The sequence below is a fragment of the Salvelinus alpinus genome, chromosome 24 (assembly GCF_045679555.1).
Source record: "Salvelinus alpinus chromosome 24, SLU_Salpinus.1, whole genome shotgun sequence".
NCBI classification, from domain to species: Eukaryota; Metazoa; Chordata; class Actinopteri; order Salmoniformes; family Salmonidae; genus Salvelinus; species Salvelinus alpinus.
Window position 1 is genome coordinate 28,709,446 of NC_092109.1, and position 21,619 is coordinate 28,731,064.

At 41.0% G+C, this 21,619-nt stretch overlaps 1 protein-coding gene across 1 annotated transcript; it reads right to left on the reverse strand.

Annotated features, from left to right (window-relative positions):
• Positions 1-3: 3 nt before the first annotated feature.
• LOC139552487 (protein phosphatase 1 regulatory subunit 14B-like) lies at positions 4-4,542 on the reverse strand. The gene is made up of 5 exons (XM_071364275.1): positions 4,430-4,542; positions 3,781-3,989; positions 2,048-2,131; positions 1,801-1,833; positions 4-1,605 (listed from the first exon to the last, which is right to left on the reverse strand). The coding sequence occupies exons 2-5, from the start codon at positions 3,973-3,975 to the stop codon at positions 1,519-1,521; spliced, it is 399 nt and encodes a 132-aa protein (XP_071220376.1). The 5' UTR covers positions 3,976-3,989; positions 4,430-4,542; the 3' UTR covers positions 4-1,518.
• Positions 4,543-21,619: the final 17,077 nt, after the last annotated feature.

Here is a 21,619-nt window from a genome sequence, read left to right on the forward strand (position 1 = left end):
GAGTAGGTAAAACACGTATTGAATTTGTATTAAAATGTAACAAATTGTGAAACAGCACCATTAAGTATTGCTACATTACGTCACTACAGTTTTGCAATCACATCTTAAACACACACACCACAGATTATGCAGTCGCCTACTGTACCTCCAGCACTCTAAATTAACGCAGTAACCCAGTTCATGATTTGATTCAGTCTTCAACGTGATGCAGGTTCTAGGAGATACACTGCGAATCTGGTAGTTAAAAGCCTGCCCAAAATAACATCTCAATGGGGGTCCAAAAGATTAAGGAATTATAGTAATGAGGTGTACACATGCGGGCGCAGCGAAATGCAGGACCAATTGTCATACATTTCAAAGACATTGCTTAATCCACAATAGTCGATACAATCATTGCCGTAGTCTTCTAAGGCCGCAGTGCTTACTGTATGGTTAATGACTACGTTTTTTGGGTTGGAGAAACAAGTAGAAAGGCCTTTGCTTTATATAGCTTTTTATCTACTTGGGTCAGGTCTGAGAAACAGACCCACCCCGTCACTCTCAGGCACCAGGGTGGAGGATATGGAGGGGAAAACAGTTGAACCATATGTTATAGTAGGACTCAAAAGCATTCACTGTAGTGACAGTTCATGTCATGGATTTAAATGGGCCCTAACACTAATTTGTAAATGTTTTCCTGTGTTTTATAGAGTCAGTCATGCATTACTCCCAAAATGTATATTTAACAAAAAATGTGCACAATGAAAACGCGTAAGCTACTGATGTTATTACAGTATCTTGTGTGGCATGCTGGTGTTTGTCTTTGATAACTGTCCACACTTGCTCATGTCAAAGGTATAATAAAGAAAAGCACTGTAGTCCAGTGTGAAATCTTGAAAAGCCCTTCATGCTTCCCTTTCAAAAAATATATTAGACAGATGACAGTGCTCGGCTTGAAATCATTACACAGACTTAACTACCGTTTCCCCAAATAAACCATTCTCGAGTAACACTTTGCTTCTCTATAAATCCTAGTTAAAATGGCATCGTAAAAATGACATGGCTCCAACTATTACCAACCAATGACAGTTCACTATTTCTAGCTGTTACTATACATACAGTGATGTTGACTAATCAACTAACCAATGAGTTACATTTGTTAGACTGCATAAAGTTGCATCTGTCATGACTCACTATGAGCTGTCATGAGGTTTATGTACTTGTCATGCTTTGCTGGTGACTTATAGCTCAAGTTAAATGTTGTCATGTTCTTCCTCCATGTCATCAGTTTATCAATGCTGTACTATATTCTGATATTTGAACACGCATCACTTACTACTGTATATGTATAACATGATTATAAATCCACAACAAGTTTAAACAAAGACAGAGACATAGTAATCCCTGCTGCAGAGATTTGATTGGTCGATCTTCTTCCCTCTACCAATCCTGCTGATTGAAGGATTCTAGGTGCTGAGGGTTTCTAGCTGGGTGTCCCTGTGTAGAACTGAGTTGTAATCGGTTGGGGTTGTTCTGAGGCTAAGGAGAAGATTTTTCATTCTTTTTGGGCGGAGTGCTGAGTTTCTGCAGACCTTTAACCTTCTCTAGGAGAGCCGTGACAAAGTCCTGCAGTAAATGAACAATGGAGGGTGATGTGAGACTGAACAACTTATCATACATGTTACTGTATTACTCATTTATTTGAGAAACTCAGTCAAAACTGAGTTGGTTCCAGACAGTTATTTTCAGTTGATCAGTCACTCTAATGCTGGGTTTAAAGCTTAACAGGAGCAGATAATCTTATTCTAATTTTGAACTTACATCTGTAGGTTTGTAACAGTCAACCAGCAAACCCTGCAAAACAGTACGAAGTGAAAGAGGAAATTAACTCCATTAGAAGAGCCGAATCCTAACTTGAAATCCACATGTGTAACTGTTGTAAATGCATGTAATGATATGGGAGATTTCCCATCAAATTTTGAGATTGACCTAAAGTAAGGATTCAGCCCTCGATACAAATGAACAATAATGGATTTGTATTCAATATAGAATAGGGTTTAGCGGTCACCTTGACCCTGGATGCCCGGTCTCCATCAGTGGGCATATCCAACAGCTCATCCACATCAATTTCCAACTCTGGAATCTCCTCCTCCTGAGAGAGGCAAAGGCAGTGAGAGAGACAGTGATGGTGATAGACACAGAAAATATAGAGAAAACAACAGAGAGGGGAGAGTAGAAAAAACTGTAATGAATATATCAGACAGCCTAAGGATCAAACAAAATATTTTTGCACAACAGTCTCACCTCTGAACATCCTCCATAGGTCCCCAATGTCCCTAGCTTCCTCCCTCTGCTTCTCAACACAACAGGATGGGCTGAACCCCCTATGTAGTGTGTACTGATAATACACACAGACTTCCTGACTGCTGTCTACTCAATTGAACATGACTGTTTAGAAGTAGCCATCCCTATAGAAACACAACATTACAATACAATCTCCAGTTAGTACATTGTATTGCTGTTTACATGCCTATAATCTACAGCCCAAGGACCTAGTCAGGAGGTCAAATAGTAGTTACAAGAGCACACACTCATATAACATAGGCCAATCAGAAAACACTCAGCATCTCCTCTGACCCTGGCACAACCCTGAGGACCAGAGTTGCCTAAATCAAAACACTGATAAATCACATTCATATCTCCCACTATATGTCACCCTCTGCTCCAGCCAAGGTCATTATTAGTCCAATTAGCACTTTACTAGTCCAGTTGGTCTCTCTGAGGACCATTTGACATAAGTAATGGTCAATGTCATTACAGTCCAATAATGCGTAATGTGCCGGTGCTGCATGTTACTTCTCTACCTATAATGTTAACCATGTTGTTCCCAACTTATCTGATGCATAGGTGCTGCTGCAACACTTTTATGTGAATAGTTCATGTGTTATTGTGTGTCAAACACCTGATCAATTCAGTGGTCAAGACCAGTGGTTCCCAACTCTGGTTCTCTAGTACCCCCAACAGTACACATTTTTATTGTAGCCCGCTGACAAGCACACCTGATTAAACTAGTCAACTAATCATCAGGCACTCAATGAGCTGAATCAGGCATGTTTGTCCAGGGCTACAACATAAATGTGTACTGTCGGGGATACTCGAGGACTGGAGCCAATGGACTCTAGACATGTCTAAGGGGTGCTGTAAAAATATGTTTACATGGATCATTCATGAAGATGATCACCTCATACTTGTTCATGCAGAATACATCACAAACATGTCATGCTGTGCACTGTCATGCAGTATGTGCCAACGCATTTCCATGGAGAAGTAGAGGGTGGGGTGGGATATCTATCCATAATCAATTAAATTTCCTTTGTTAAAGACAATCAGGCATTGCCATTATGTAACATTTAAGTGGTCATCACATGCTAATCCAACAGAGTAGGCAGGCTGTACTGTAATTGCTTTGCAGGTGCAGTGGCCATAGTACTCAGTGCCAACCGGCCTATCCTCCTACTTATCAATACATTTTATTGAAACAGCACATTCTGTCCCTCGCTACCTGAGCAGACACCTAATTTATTCAATTGTTTAGTACAGTATTACAATTATGTGGCCACGCCCTACATTGTGTCTGTAATTCCCACTCATATTTGTTTATATTATTGTAGCCCCTAGGTTTTAATATTACTGCAATCCTATTGCCTACATCAATCCCAATCAAGGTAGAGATCATTGAAAACAAAAAACAAATGGGGAAAATTCTACTGTAAACAAATAATAGATTGTGTCATTGCCTACCTCACAGTCGTATAAATCCGTTAACTGCTCAATTATCCACTCCTCCAAATTGAGCCGCTTCCTCAGCTCTTTTCTATCGTATTTCACGGTTACCCGGCCTTGCTTCTGGACGAGTTCTGAATCCTCGGTACCGGGAGGCGTTTGGAAATAAACCCGCGCTTGAGCGGTTGAGTCCTGGCTTGTTAACGTCGCCATTGTCCTATGCCCGTCTAGATAAGACCGGTTTGAAATTAGAGGCGGTTATTCGACGTTTATTTCTTATCAGCAGTTTAAATACTGGGTATGCAATACGCTATTGTTCTCTCTGACCGAAGTTGCATTGTATTTTCCAAAATTACTGAGCTTCTCATTAAAATAATTTAGGCTAGAATACTCACGCAAATACTTCAAACAGATTAAATTATAAATTATCGATTACAAAAGATGACAGGCAGGTAAAAAATAAGTGAGCATACAGCACATTCACCTCCTTCAGCTGTAGGCCTACAGTCCTATACTGCTATAGGCAAAATTGTTGCACAGTCCAAATCCGGTATTAGGCCCTGCCACTTGGTATATTCTAACACATCGTTATAAATATAATATGCATTTAATTGTACCTGTAGCCGAAAAAATTCTTATAGATAAATCACATGGAAATAACTCTTACGTAATGCATCATTGTAGACTCCCAATCGCCATATTTCTATTTTGGACTATCCCAAGTACCAAATGTCAATGATTATGAATCATGCACCTTTACTTCAGCTTTTTATGGTAGGCCACCCCATTGTGACCTATATTGCATTCGGAAAGTATTCAGACCCCTTGACTTTTTTCACATTTTGTTACGTTACAGCCTTATTCTAAAATTGATTACATCGGGTTTTTTTCTCCATCAATCTACACACAATACACCATAATGACAAAGCAAAAATAGGTTTTTAGAAAGTTTGGCAAATGTATAAAAACAAGAAACCTGAAATATCACATTTACTTAAGTATTCACACCCTTTACCCTTTACTCAGTACTTTGTTGAAGCACCTCGAGCACCAGCCTCGAGTCTTCTTGGGTATGATGCTACAAGCTTGGCACCTGTATTTGGGGAGTTTCTCCCATTCTTCTCTGCAGACCCTCTCAACCTCTGTCAGGTTGGATGGGGAGAGTCGCTGAACAGCTATTTCCAGGTCTCTCCAGAGATGTTCGATCATGTTCAAGTCCGGGCTCTGGCTGGGCCACTCAAGGACATTCAGAGACTTGTCCCGAAGCCACTCTTGCTTTGTCTTGGCTGTGTGCTTAGGACCGTTGTCCTGTTGGAAGGTGATCCTTCGCCCCAGTCTGAGTTCCTGAGTGCTCTTGAGCAGGTTTTCATCAAGGATCCTGACTAGTCTACTAGTACCTGCAGCTGAAAACATCTCCACAGCATGATGCTGCCACCACAATGCTTCCCCGTAGGGATGGTGCCAGGTTTCCTTCAGATGTGAGGCGCTTGGCATTCAGTTCAAAGAGTTCAATCTTGGTTTCATCAGACCAGAGAATCTTGTTTCTCAGGGTCTGAGATCCTTTAGGTGCCTTTTGGCAAATTCCAAGCTGACTGTCATGGGCCTTTCACTGAGGAGTGGCTTCCGTCTGGTCACTCTACCATAAAGGCCTGATTGGTGGAGTGCTGCAGAGATGGTTGTCCTTCTGGAAGGTTCCCCCATCTCCACGGAGGAACTCTAGAACTCTGTCAGAGTGACCATCGGGTTCTTGGTCACCTACCTGACCAAGGCCCTTCTCCCCCGATTGCTCAGTTTTGGTGGGAGGCCAGCTCTAGGAAGAGTCTTGATGGTTCCAAACTTCTTCCATTTAAGAACGATGGAGGCCACTGTGTTCTTGCGACCTTCAATGCAGAATTTTTTTGGTACTCTTCCCCAGATCTGTGCCTTGACACAATCCTGTCCTTCGACCTCATGGCTTGGTTTTTACTTTGACATTCAATGTCAACTGTGGGACCTTATATAGACAGGTGTGTGCCTTTCCAAATCATGGCCAATCAATTAAATTTACCACAGGTGGACTTCAATCAAGTTGTAGAAACATCTGAGTTGTCAACTAATGTGAATTCAACATGAAACCAACCAAACATTTCAACCTGTCATTGGATTTAGGGGTGGATTGAAATTTACATAATGGTTACCTGAAGGAAATTGGGGAAGGGTCATGCTTTTTCAATTTCAGTCAAGGAGAGGGTTTAGTATTTTTTTGTATCTAGTCCAGGGGAGGGTCATGTAATTTGTAATTGATGAAATTTCAATATTTGTCAGTGTTTTTGAATGAGTTGCTTATTAGGCTGTATCGATGTGTGCCCAATTCCGCCCCTCATCTCTGATTCTCAGCTGGGGATATATCAAGTGCGCCTATAGGCTATTTAGTGTGGTCTCAATCAAATGATCCATAGCCTATAGGCTATGAAGTGCATGCTCGGAGAAGCACAGAGCAAAGTTATATTTCTAAGATAGCTGCTGGGATGGTGTAAATATATCTAGGCTGCATTACACACGGCAAGGGATATTCCCACCCTGAGCCTCGGCCCGCTCTGCTCTTGCTGATCAAAAACTTTTTTGTGTACTGCCTAACCAATGGTTGTACTGTGTAGGCCTAAGATGTCAGTTCAGGAGGAAAGTCAAAGGCTTCTTCCAAAATGTTGTATTTATTTGGCATAGTCCAAAAAATCTTGCCCGTGGACTGACCTTTAGCGACCTATGTTCTGTTCAGTTTGAAAAGGAGAGCGCAAAGATGAGGAGGACCGGAGGTCAACTTTGATATCTTGCTACTACTATAATTGATTTTATAAAATGTCTTAATTTTAAATAGACTTTACTGATAACACGAGGGCTTTGTGTTGGAGCCTATTCCTATTTAAGAAATAAGAGGTAGGCCTATCTGTTTGACAGAAGAAATTAGGCTGCTTCTATATCCATACATTTGTCAGTCAATGACTCCACTCTTTAAATAGCCTGTCATTGAAGGGCTGTTAAGGTCAAACCAAGACTTGAATTGAGAGGGTATGCCATATGTCTACTTTTTATTAAAGAAAATGGCAACTAGCACAGGCCTAACCCTAGTTAGCTTAAGATTTTGAAGAAAATAAAACGTATCTGATTATGTAAAGTGATCTATAACAGTGCTTTGGTCCACAATGCTTTATGCTAGAAATAAACTGTAAAATACCCGGAAAAGACGTGATTCCGATGCATATTAGGATATCATTGTTTTGTTTCTTTGACATTCAGAGGCTGAGCTACATACAACCTTCTATAACTGAGGAGACAAAACATTTACTTTGCATGGGAAGTAATCTAATTCTGTCACTATCAATTGATTAAGCTATTCACTTTCTGTACAATATAAGAGGTTTTAACACAGACAGCTTCTAGGGAAACACTTAAGACATTCTCTCATTGGGTTAAGCCACGGAGGAAGAGTAGTCAGCCGTTAACCTTCCATTTTTCTGCATCATAATCTGTCTGGAGTGGAAAGGTAGACCTAACTTTTGAAAGGACCATGCCCAGATTCCTAATGATGTCTCGAATTTATTTATTTGCAATCAGGGACAGTTTCGTTGCAAACAAAACACACTGATTTGGCATTGGAGAAATATGATAAGATGAACTCTCTGTCTGTTCTTAGCCTGTAATTTCAGTAATTTGTGTGGTATTATTTAGGCTGGGTTTCTGTAGAGCACTTTGTGACTTCTGCTGATGTGAAAAGGGCTTTATAAATACACTGATTGATTAAAAAACATTCTGCTTTTATGTGAAATCATGTAGAATTGCATGAAATGTTTACAAAAATCAAATTTTTCTCGGACCTGCAAATACAATGATAGATTCATGCAATGCTTTTATTATAAAGTAGATAATCCCACTTCTGCTCAACCTTCTGTCACGCAGCCCTGTGCACTATCAAAATCCCTGCGTTGCCATGTAATGCTTACAGGACGGTTTCTAACAGTGCACATCTAAGGCTCTGGTCTGTCCAGGAAATGAGGATAAACAGTATACATGGTCTCTGCTATCCACTTTATGTTTTAATTATTATTTGGGTTATAGGAGAGGGTCACTTTTTTTTCAAGCGTTCATGGAGGGTTTAGGTCAAATCTATTTGTCTGAAGGGAGGGGCATCCGTTTTCATTTCAGAGGCCCGATTTTCTCCAAGTAGCCCTTATTATCAATAACGTTCACTCCCTTAGGTTAAATTGATTACTTTTTGCAAATCCAATCAGTTTTCCACGTTGATGCAATGTCATCACATGTACTTTTTTGGTTGAAATTATGTGGAAACAACATTGATTCAACTTGTTTTTTCCCAGTGGATATTTACACAATTGTAATGTGAAATCAACACTATGAAGAAAGCAAGATAAGTGAGAAAGGTCATTGTGAAAAAGGTAGGCCTACCACCAGAGGTCAGACAGCAACCATTATTCCTATCTGCAGTACCTGAGAAGCAATGCCTCATCCTTACCATTGTTGACAGTGTTGTCATTCCACCACTGGAGGGCCAGAACAGTGGCATGAATGGTACTGTATCTATGAACACAGAGGCCATGGGGATAAGGCTGGCTGATATTGAAAGAATATTAAGACTCAGATGAAATGGAAGTGGTGAGGGAAGCAGGGGTGAAGATCAACCGAAGCAGGGGATTTGGTCATGCTTGGAGCTTGGTGAAGGGCAACTGTAATGTTTGATAAGATGAAAACACTTCTCTGGAAATGTGGTTCCAAACCACGTCCTCTATCATCATACCATATCAATATGACATGGTCCCAACGGTTACTGAGATACAGTCTGGCCAAGAAACACCTACTTTGTTGAGCCTTCAGATGGCATCTTTTCTTTCCAGCCGGGCTGATGGTTGACAGTGGAGCCAGTGGAGTATCCCAGCTGTACAATATCCTGGCTGAGAATGTGCCTGAGCAGGACCTGCAAATTATATCTGTTTATTGCAGTCTGGGGGGATTTCAGAGTTTGTGTACCTCATCCCTTCATCCCTAATGCAGCATGTCATTGGCTCAGTGGCCATGTGTATCAGTGATCTAGATTAGAGCAGTATGGTCCTCCATGGCACAGATTCCTCCTCCCTTCTCATTCTCTGTGAATGCTCTTTGTCAAGTGAAGATTGCACTGTCCTACAAAAAGCCAATAAAAAATACATGAGGATTTCACAGGAGTGGCTCGGTTGTTTAAAAGTTAATCAGCAAAATGTAGCAAAGTGTAAAAGCTCTTCCTTAAGTGTGTGGAGGGGGTTGAGGGTCAAATCTACCATAACAGAAAGCCTTTTAGCTTTAATATTTTCTCTCTCTCACAAGCTAAAAAAAATACACACAAACATGAACTTTCTAAGCAGAATATCAATTCCTTTTTCAACAATCTGACAGCTGTGGTGTCTTACTGTTCAAGGGTTATGCTGGTACTGATGTGATTATCATTAAGTGTGTGGAACTCTAGCAGGGCATTTTCACTTGATTTAGGCACCAGACATTTGGGAGAATGGGGATGGATTTAATCCGTAGCGCTGAAGTTCAGTGTTACAGTGTGATTGAAATTTAAAGGCAATGTTCCCGCGCTATTGGAGACTGCATTCACGGTAAACACTGCATATGTCGGCTCAATATGAAATTTCGATCGCACAGTCATTAATGCTTCAGCGAGCCTCCCCATGACATTATTTCTCATCTTACCTGAATTATTTGTGCTCTATTGCAGCACAAATAAAAAACACTGGATCAAGTGGTGCTACATACAGTAGCATAGCTGTGTATCAGAGTAAATCAAGTGGGATAACATTAGCCATGTCTTTGGGTTGCTTTTCTCTGGGTCTGATTCATCCTCACTCTTGGAGGTGACACTATGAGGACGACTAACAAGATTCACCATGTGACTCATTGTCCAAAACAGCCAAATTAGTTTGGATGAATTCTATTGTATTTACAGTGCCTTCTGAAAGTATTCAGACCCCTTGACTTTTCCACATTTTGTTACATTACAGCCTTATTCTAAAATGGATTATATAAAAATAAAATCCTCATCAATCTACACAAAATAACCAATTATGACAAAGCAAAAACAGGTTTTTAGAAATGTTAGCAAATTTATTCAAAATAAAACAGAAATACCTTATTTACATAACTATTCAGAGCCTTTGCAATGAGTCACGAAATTAATCTCAGGTGCATCCTGTTTCCACTGATCAACCTTGAGATGTTTCTACAACTTGATTGGAGTCCACCTTTGGTAAATTCAATTTATTGGACATGATTTGGAAAGGCACACGCCTGTCTATATAAGGTCCCACAGTTGACAGTGCATGTCATCTCTGCAGATCCTCTTAAGCTCTGTCAGGTTGGATGGGGAGCGTTGCTGCACAGCTATTTTCAGGTCTCTTCAAAGATGTTCAATCGGGTTCAAGTTCGGGCCACTCAAGGACATTCAGAGACTTGTCCTGAAGCCACTCCTGTGTTGTCTTGGCTGGGGGGGGGGGGGGGGGGGGGTCGTTGTCCTGTTGGAAGATGAACCTTCACCCCCAGTCTGAGGTCCTGAGCACTCTGGAGCAGGTTTTCATCAAGGATTTCTCTGTACTTAGCTCCGTTCATCTTTCCCTCGATCCTGATTAGTCTCCCAGTCCCTGCCGCTGAAAAACATCCCCACAGCATGATGCTGCCACCACCATGCTTCACCGTAGGGATGGTATTGGCCAGGTGATGAACGGTGTCTGGTTTCCTCCAGATGTGGGGTGTCATGTGCCTTTTACTGAGGTGTGGCTTCCGTCTGGCCACTACCATAAAGGCCTGATTGGTGGAGTGCTGCAGAGAGGGTTGTCCTTCTGGAATGTTCTCCCATCTCCACAAAGGAACGCTGGAGCTCTGTCAGTGACCATTGGGTTCTTGGTCACCTCCCTGACCAAGGCCCTTCTCCCCCGACTGCTCAGTTTGGGTGGGCGGCCAGCTCTAGGAAGAGTCTTGGTGGTTCCAAACTTCTTCCATTTAAGAATGATGGAGGCTACTGTGTTCGTGGGGACCTTCAATGCTGCAGACATGTTTTGGTAGATCTGTGCCTCGCCACAATCCTGTCTCAGAGCTCTAAGGACAATTCCTTCGACCTCATGGCATGGTTTTTGCTCTGTCATGCATTGTCAAATGTGGGACCTTCTATAGGCAGGTGTGGCCTTTCCAGATCATGTCCAATCAATTGAATTTACCACAGGTGGACTCCAATTAAGTTTTAGAAACATCTCAAGGATGATCAATGGAAACAAGATACACCTGAGCTCAATTTCGAGTCTCATAGCAAAGGGTCTGAATACTTATGTAAATAAGGTATTTCAGTTTTAAAAATTTTATATAGTTGCAAAAAAAAGAATGTTTCGCTTTGTCATTATGAGGTATTGTGTGTATAAAAAAAATATTTAATCCATTTTAGTATAAGGCTGTAAAGCCACAAAATGTGAAAAAAGTGAAGGGGTCTGAATACTTTCCGAATGCACTGTATAGTGTAATTCAAAGGCTCTGTGCATCTACTCACATCCACTTTTGATGTAGAATAATATGTGATGAGTAATAGACAGATATATTACTGTACTATTGATATTTAAATTACTGTATGTGCTGGGTACATGCTATTCTATATGTGCTGGGTACATGCTATTCTGTATGTGCTGGGTACATGCTATTTTTTACAAAACAACTCAAACTCATGTCCCCACAGCAATATCCATGTTCCAATTGCATAAGTCATTATATTAAATTGTTTTCATTTGTGACTGAACAAAATTATGTCACTGAGCAAAAAGTGTGTGCTTCATGTGTCAGATGACCAACACCTTCAGTTTAGATACATGACAAGCATAATTGAACAGAATGGAATCAAGACAGCTATATACCCAGATGGAGGGCCACATTAAACAGTTACAACTAAGAGCAGATGTATGTAACAAATCCTCACGGAATCCATTCAAACTACAGGCGAGAACCAGAAAGTTTCACTTGAGGTAGAATCCTTCTCTCAGGATGAGAGGCTTGTGGCAGGTGCGGAGGAGGTTTTCCCCCAGACTTTTTTCAACGACAAAAATAAAGTGTTGCATAACAATACTAATCCTAAACACAAATCCTGGGAGACATCTATGTGGATTAGGTGCGCCAGTGTTGGGGAGGGGTACACTGCACGCTCAGAGAGGGAGGAAGGATGGGCAATCTCCCATGCAGAGTCAGCCGCAGGGTTTTAGACACATTTGACAGTCCAAAGACGCTTAGCCATCACTGAGAAAATGCTGCTTTTCCTTTGGGTGAAGCCGAACATTAATATGCAGAGAATGTGATTCAGCTCAAATGCATTATTAACTACCAGCCCTACATCTATGTTCAAACTTGTCCAGCTCTGGTATATGATGTGCCTGAGCTCGCGATCATCCCATCAGTAGGAATATATACACTATATATACAAAAGTATGTGGACGCTTTCAAATGAGTGGATTTGGCTATTTCAGCCACACCCGTTGCTGACAGGTGTATAAAATTGAGCACACACCAATGCAATCTCCATAGACAAATATTGGCAGTAGAATGGCCTTACTGAAGAGCTCAGTGACTTTTAACATGGCACCGTCACAGATTTCTACCTTTACAACTAGTCAGTTTGTAAAATTTCTGCCATGCTAGAGCTGCTCTGGTCAGTTATAAGTGCTGTTTTTGTGAAGTGGAAACGTCTAGGAGCAACAACGGCTCAGCCGCGAAGTGGTAGGCCACACAAGCTCACAGAACGGGACCGCCAGGTGCTGAAGCCTGTAGCCCGTACAAATCGTCTGTCCTCGCAACGCTCACTACAGAGTTCCAAACTGCCTCTGGAAGCAACGTCAGCACAAGAACTGTTCGTCAGGAGTGTCATGAAATCGGTTTCCATGGCCGAACAGCCGCACACAAGCCTAAGATCACCATGCGCAATGCCAAGCGTCGGCTGGAGTGGTGTAAAGCTCGCCGCCATTGCACTCTAGAGCAGTGGCATGCGTTCTCTGGAGTGATGAATCACGCTTCACCATCTGGCATGGTGGACAAATCTGTGTTCGGCAGATGCCAGGAGAACGCTACCTGCTCCAATGCATAGTGCCAACAATTATTTTGCTTTTATTCCCTTATCATCCTGGCCCAGTCATATTGCTTTAGAGTCCCTGCTTTAGTGTCTCTGCTGCAGTTTTTATAAGTAATTGAATTATTAAGGGTATTTACGGCAGCTCTATCTGTTTTCCATGTGAGGCCTTAATTCTCTGTTTTCTTTGTCTTTCTGCACTTCAGATTTTTTTGTTCTTCCTTGGCTCTCCCTTTCTCTCTTTAATGACTGTTTTGCACTGCTGTGCAGTTCTCCTGTCTTTGGGGGAATATGTCTGGGTCGGGAACCATCTGTCAGACGTTCTGGTAACACCAGATCTTAGAAAGCAATGTCTCTCCCCATGAATGCATTTATTTGATTTTCATTAAAACTTAGTTACTGCCATTTTGGAGCTTGGAAGATGAATGTTCATTTTCAAAATGAAGAAATTGTGAAATTCAATTAAACGTAATGCATTAGAGAACAGCAAAACAAAAAAAGTATTACAAAAAATTCTCCCTCATTTCAACATGACTGTGCAATTGGAATATAAGAATGCTTGGAAAGTAATACTCTCTTTCATGTACTCTCGCGCTCACTCATTCACTCACTCATTCACTCACTCAAACACTCACTCACGCACTCATGCACTCATGCACTCACACACTCTTTGTTGGGAAGTATACGCAACCATAGACCAGAATACAAGACAATAATACTGTAGAACAATTACTGAATTTTTAGATGAGTGCAGTAGGTGTTGGGTCGTTCCACCAATTTGGTACCTTTTTAGATGTGTAACTTGGTTTAAAAAAAACAACATTTGATTTCATCAAATTCTGTCACAAAGAGAATTTAATAAAAAAACTTGTTTTCCCATCTCAAGAGGTAAATGAATAAAAGAGTATAGTAAGTGCCAAATAAAATAACACAGTTGACCGTAACACAGTTGGCGATTTCATCTTAAATCAGCCATAAATCCTCTTGTGACAGGGGAAATGTAAGTTTGTGTGCAACAGGGAGAGGGGCAATTGGCTGCAAGCTTCACACACAAAAAAAATTAGTTTAAAATAATGTAGCCTGTCTATCTATTGGTAACAGTACTGACGTGTTATGCTCGACCTGCTCAGTTTTCCACCACAAAACACCAAAAATCGTAGATCCAGCTCACCTGCTTTTACACTATGATTTGACTATTAGTTGTTCAATGTTTATTTTGATTACATTTTTTAAAATTACAATAGTTTCGTCATATTAAAACGAGAGTTCAGTTGACGTAACAGGGTTGACCTTAAAATGAGGGAGGGTGTACTGAGGGACATGTCAAAATGCAGAATTTTGACACTTTATTTATATTCATAATCAGATTTATTGAATTCTCTATGTGCTTTATATTAAAGGGAACTTCACTAAATATAACAGGCTTTTCAAATTCTAAATTGGGGGACAGTTTCTAATTAAAATATCAAAGGGACACAAAAGGCACTCATTTCGTGGAACAACCCAGATATTTCTATCAAATAGTATTTCATTTAAAACCAATCACAGATTGTCGAAGGATTGCTGAAAATACAAACTGGCCAGTGTAATGCATCAACTGAGAGACAGTTTAAATCACACCACCATACAAACATCATGCAGAACACAACTCAAACAGTGCATCTCTCAAAATACTTTTTACATAGGAAGTTGAATCATATAAATACATACGCCAACGTATCATACAGTAGTTGTGTTGCTAAACTTTCCTCATGGCGTGGGGGCTCTATCATGACTCACTATCCTAGGGCATGCCCGCTAGTCTTTTCCTGAGTGCGCTCTCTCTGTTTCTCTCTCTGTTTCTTTCTCTCTCTCTCTCTCTCTCTCTCTCTCTCTCTCTCTCTCTCTCTCTCTCTCTCTCTCTCTCTCTCTCTCTCTCTCTCTCTCTCTCTCTCTCTCTCTCTCTCTCTCTCTCTCTCTCTCTCTCTCTCTCTCTCTCTCTCTATATAAGATGAACTCTTTCACAATAGTTAATTTACTTTATAGTGAGTCAGAGAGACGAGGAGAATGACCTTAAATGGAAATTACAACCAACACGCCCACCTAACTGCAACAACAACAGACAACACAATGACAGAAAGACAATGACTCTTTGAGAGGTCGCCTAGCAACAAGAAACACAAAAAATACATGCAGAGGTGCACACTTTATCTTGCCTCTATTTGCTACAAGTATATTAATAAATGTATTAAACACACTTCAAAATATGAGCACATTAACTTTTGTTACAGCCCAAGGACCAGAGAAATCCCTTTGAAGCTGCAAAGCAGAAACTTCCCTCCCAGGGGTGCTCATACCTGAAAAACATTCCTTTCCTATTTCTGGAGATTTCGCAAAAAAAAAATCTGATTAAGGACAATATCAACAACAAGGATGTACAGTACTGTGATTTTTTCTGTGATTTATGTTTAATGTTCAATAGACCAGAATAAATAATACATAGTATATTATAGAATATTGATTGTTCATATTGACTATACAAGCCCTTGAAATTGAATTGTGATCTTTACCCTCCTGTGCTATGCTTGGTATCAAACCAACTCTTGATACTGAAAACTGTCTGGAATAACAATTGAGCTGTGACATTTGACATCTGGCAAGGCTTACGACAGGTCAAGCGTTTAAATTATTTAAATTCATTGCTACTCTCATAGATAACAGATCAGAAAATAGCTTTCTACTGCTGAAACACTACAGTAACCAGCCTCAACTGGGTAATAGGAGAAAAGTTCAACTGATAAAGAGGGGATTGGGGGAAGAGGGAATGCCTGGTTCTGCAGGGTACAAGGGTGGCATGGTTTCACTCCAACAGAGTCATAATTGCACAATTTGAGCTTGATTCATATAACCTTGACTTTGGATTGCTCTTTAAAGCAAGCCTGGTCCCTGGCCGTACAGGAACTGGTATGAGATACACAGGCATTCAGTAGAGGCAGACCTTCTACCAGAGTCCTCAACTCTGGTAGAAAGTCAGACTTAGTCACACCTAAGGGCTCTTTTCAATCCGTATCCCGGAAGGTCAGCGTTACAGCTGTGTATATGCTGGAGCTTCTCATGCTCCAGCTGTGTGCTTCATTCTAGAGGTCGACCGATTAATCGGAATGGCCGATTAATTAATGCCGATTTCAGGTTTTCATAACAATCGGTAATCGGCATTACTGCGTGGCAGGAGACTGCGTGGCAGGCTGACTACCTGTTATGCGAGTGCAGCAAGGAGCCGAGGTAAGGTGCTAGCTAGCATTAAACTTATCTTATAAAAAACAATCAATCTTAACATAATCACTAGTTAATTACACATAGTTGATGATATTACTAGTTTATCTAGCTTGTCCTGCGTTGCATATAATCGATGTGGTGCCTGTTAATTTATCATTGAATCACAGCCTACTTCGCCAAACGGGTGATTTAACAAGCGCATTTGCGAAAAAGCACTGTCGTTGCACCAATGTGTACCTAACCATAAACATCAATGCCTTCCTTAAAATCAAAACACAAGTATATATTTTTAAACCTGCATATTTTGTTAATATTTCCTGCTAACATTAATTTATTTTAACTAGGGAAATTGTGTCACTTCTCTTGCGTTCTGTGCCACAGAGTCAGGGTATATGCAGCAGTTTGGGCCACCTGGCTCATTGCGAACTGTGTGAAGACCATTTCTTCCTAACAAAGACAGCCAACTTCGCCAAACGGGGGATGATTTAACAAAAGCGCATTTGCGAAAAAAGCACAATCATTGCACGAATGTACCTAACCATAAACATCAATACCTTTCTTAAAATCAATACACAGAAGTATATTTTTTTCAACCTGCATATTTAGTTAAAAGAAATTCATGTTAGCAGGCAATACTAAACTAGGGAAATTGTGTCACTTCTCTTTCGTTCATTGCACGCAGAGTCAGGGTATATGCAACAGTTTGGGCCGCCTGGCTCGTTGCGAACTAATTTGCCAGAATTTTACGTAATTATGACATAACATTGAAGGTTGTGCAATGTAACAGCAATATTTAGACTTATGGATGCCACCCATTAGATAAAATACGGAGCGGTTCCGTATTTCACTGAAAGAATAAAAGTTTTGTTTTCTAAATGATAGTTTCCGGATTTGACCATATTAATGACCTAAGGCTCGTATTTCTGTGTGTTATTATATTATAATTATGTCTATGATTTGATAGAGCAGTCTGACTGAGTGGTGGTAGGCAGCAGCAGGCTCGTAAGCATTCATTCAAACAGCACTTTCCTGCGTTTGCCAGCAGCTCTTCGCAATGCTTCAAGCATTGCGCTGTTTATGACTTCAAGCCTATCAACTCCCGAGATTAGGCTGGTAATACTAAAGTACCTATTAGAACATCCAATAGTCAAAGGTATTTGAAATACAAATGGTATAGAGAGAAATAGTCCTATAATAACTACAACCTAAAACGTCTTACCTGGGAATATTGAAGACTCATGTTAAAAGGAACTATCAGCTTTCATATGTTCTCATGTTCTGAGCAAGGAACTTAAACGTTAGCTTTTTTACATGGCGCATATTGCACTTTTACTTTCTTCTCCAACACTTTTTTGTTTTTGCATAATTTAAACCAAATTGAACATGTTTCATTATTTATTTGAGACTAAATTGATTTTATTGATGTATTATATTAAGTTAAAATAAAATTGTTCATTGTTCATTCAGTATTGTTGTAATTGTCATTATTACAAATATATATATATAAAAATAGGCCAATTAATCGGTATCTGCTTTTTTTGAAAAATCATAAATCATAATCGACCTCTACTTCATTCTATATCTAGAGGACTCCTGATATCTCCAGGAGTGATAAGAATAATTTTTGTCTTAATCTGTTGTTGTCTAGTATGGTGTTTTTGCTAGCTAGGGCTGTCTACTTTAAGTGCTTCCTGTCTTCCCAGTAGACTATTTGGTGTGTGAACTGCTGACTGCTCATAACTTGCAGATGATTGTTGACACATCAACCAGGATTATTAAGGGGCAGGGCAATTTGTGACTGTTGTTTTGGTAATCAGTGGCTGTATTGGAGGGGGAGGGGTTTCTCCTCTCTTAGGCAATCAGCAATTAGTACTGGGAGGTGTGCTCTTCACCTCCGCAAGGCAATTTGCAATTATTGTTAGTGCTTTACTCTCAGCGGTGGTCGTGTTAGCGGCGGTTTCGGCGCTTAAACTAAAACCGCTGCTGTATCAAAGACGGTTCTGCAGAGTTGTTTGAGGAAGGAAAGAGAGGAAGGCTCCACACCACTCTCTCACTTGATTATCTTACATGGTAATTTATGATGATCTAATTTTGCTCTTTTGTAGCTTTGACAATTGTGTATTTTCTATACCGGTTTGCTATTCTCCCTGTACGCTTTAGATGCTCCCCACCCCTTGGTTTCAACCCTTCTAATTTAGTGTCTGATCTCTGGCAGCGTAGTTCCTCTCAGCCTATGCTGCCCTTCCATCCCTTGACTTTTTGGCCCTGACGGAGACATGGATCACCCCAGAGAACACTGCTACTCCAGCTGCGCTCTTCATCTGATTACGTTTCCTCTCATAGTCCGAGAGTATCTGGCCGTTGCAGTGGTGGCACAAGGCTACACATTTCTCTATCAATTGTCTATCTCCTCATTGAAATTCCACGCTGTCACTTGTCCACTCAAGCTTAGCATTGCTGTCATGTATTGCCCACCATGTGCCCTTAAAGAGTTCCTCAATGAACTTCAGACCTTTCCTGATGATGGCTCACCGCTCTTCATACTTGGCGACTTCAATGGCAGGTAGCCTAGCGGTTAGAGGGCTTACCCAGCAGTTAGAGGGTTGCCAGTTTGAATCCCGGGTCCGAAGGGAAAAATCTGTCAAAGTGAGCTGGCAACCAGAGGGTTGCTGGAATCAAATCCCAAGAGCCGTGGTGCCGTTGAGCAAGACACTTAATCCCCCACAACAACAGCTCCCCGGGCACCCAGTGTGGCAGCCCCCCGCACCTCTCCAAAACATGTATGTGTCTCTTTCGGAGGGGTTGGGTTAAAAGCGAAAGTCAAATTTTGTTCGGACCTTGTGTGCAATTGACCAATAAAGTAATCTTAATCAAGCTCCCCAACGTCTGCCTTTGATTCATTTCTTTCCAACTCTTTCTTTCCCCTCCTTACCACTCAATCCCTACCCAGATGGTTATGCATGTTGCAATTTTCGCTCGCTCTCTCCCAATATTCTCTCCTCTTCTATCCTATCATCTCTCCCTTCTGCTAAATCCGTATCCCTCCTGTCTCCTGATTCTGCCTCTTCAACCCTACTCTCTTCCATTTCCATATCCGTAGGTGAATCCTGTTTCCATTGATCATCCTTGATATGTTTCAACAACTTGATTGGAGTCCACCTGTGGTAAACTCAATTGATTAGACATTTATTTGGAAAGGGGCACACCTGTCTATATACAGTGCATTCAGAAATTATTCAGACCCCTTGACTTTTCCACATTTTGTTATGTTACAGCTGTATTCTAAATGGATTAAATAGTGTTTTCCCCTCATCAATCTACACACAATACACTATAATGACAAAGCAAAAGCTGGTATATAGAAATGTTTGCAAATGTATAAAAAAATAAAACTGATATGACATTGACAAGGGTATTCAGACCCTTTACTCAGTACTTTGTTGAAGCACCTTTGGCATCAATTACAGCCTTGGGTCTTCTTGGGTATGACGCTACAAGCACTCCTGCGTTGTCTTGGCTGTGTGCTGAGGGTCGTTGTCCTGTTGAAAGTTGAACCTTCACCCCAGTCTGAAGTCCTGAGAGCTCTGGAGCAGGTTTTCATCAAGGATCTCTCTGTACTTTGCTCCGTTCATCTTTCCCTCGATCCTGACTAGTTTCTCAGTCCCTGCCGCTGAAAAACATCCCCACAGCATGATGCTGCCACCATGCTTCACCGTAGGGATGGTGCCAGAGTTCAATCTTGGTTTCATCAGAACAGAGAATCTTGTTTCTCATGGTCTGTGAGTCCTTTAGGTTCCTTTTGGCAAACTCCATGCAGGCTGTCATGTGCCTTTTACTGAGGAGTGGCTTCCGTCTGGCCACTCTACCATAAAGGCCTGATTAGTGGAGTTCTGCAGAGATGAGTTCAGTTTGGCCGGGCGGCCAGCTCTAGGAAGAGTCTTGGTGGTTCCAAACTTTTTTTCATTTAAGAATGATGGAGGCCACTATGTTCTTGGGGACCTTCAATGCTGCAGAAATGTTTTGGTATCCTTCCCCAGATCTGTACCTCGACACAATCCTGTCTCGGAGCTATACGGACAATTATTTCGACTTCATGGCTTGGTTTTTGCTCTGACATGCACTGTCAACAGAGATTTTGTTGTTGTTGCATTGTATGTGTCTCAATCCACCGCATCTGCCGATGTTGCATTTCCTCATCTGCGGTGAAAGTGGCAGAGCTACAGCGGTGTTTGACAGACCTTGACACATCCAGAAAATCGGTCTTCTCACGAATACCTCAGGAGGCTAAAGACATTTGGCTTGTCACCTAAAACCCTCACAAACCTTTACAGATGCACAATTGAAAGCATCCTGTCGGGCTGTATCGCCGCCTGGTACGGCAACTGCAAGGCTCTCCAGAGGGTGGTGCGGTCTGCCCAACGCATTACCAGGGGCAAACTACCCGCCCTCCAGGACACCTACAGCACCCGATGTCATAGGAAGGCCAAAAAGATCATCAAGGACAACAACCACCCGAGCCACTGCCTGTTCACCCCGCTATCATCCAGAAGGCAAGGTCAGTACAGGTGCATCAAAGCTGGGACGGAGAGACTGATTAACAGCTTCTATCTCAAGGACATCAGACTGTTAAACAGCCATCACTAGCACATTAGAGGCTGCCACTTTAAGGAATGGAACACTAGTCACTTTAATAATCTTTACATATCTGGCATTACTCATCTCATATGTATATAGGTTATTCTATACTATTCTACAGTATCTCATTCACTTAATGTTTACATATCTTGCATTACTCATCTCATATATTGTATTCTATACTTTTCTACTGTATCTTAGTCTGTTCCATCCATATGTATATAGTCTTAATTCATTCCTACTTAGATGTGTGTGTATTGGGTATATGTTGTGTAATTTGTTAGATATTACTTGTTAGATATTGCTGCACTGTCGGAGCTAGAAGCACAAGCTTTTGAGAACAAAAGTTATAAATTCCCTGCTTGTGGTGTGTGATCCATTGAGATGCCAAACAACAAGCATCATGAAAACTTCCTGAAGCATATGTCCCAGGTTGATCAGAGCAGATGGAGGATGAGGAAATGAGGGCACAGAGACTACGCTTAATGATTATGTAATGTAAGAAAAGTTATTTATGGAGACTTTTACACTGAACAAAAAGTAAACAGTGAGAGAGTAATGAACGTGCAGTGATGGGTCAGGTGTGGCAGTAACTGGAATACTGAATCACAGTAACCAGGGTCTGTCAAGCACATTGTTTTACACTGACAAATGCAGTTCAGATTCAATAAAACAATGTTTACTCGTGTGAATCAATAAAAAACAGCATACTGATACAAACATGCGTTCTCGCTGCATGGGAAGAATGACATTTTTTATATATCCTGTAAAATCAGCCACCAGTTATGATTAAAAAGGGCTCCAAGTCCTGATTAAGGAATAAATAAAACTCAATTTTGAACAATA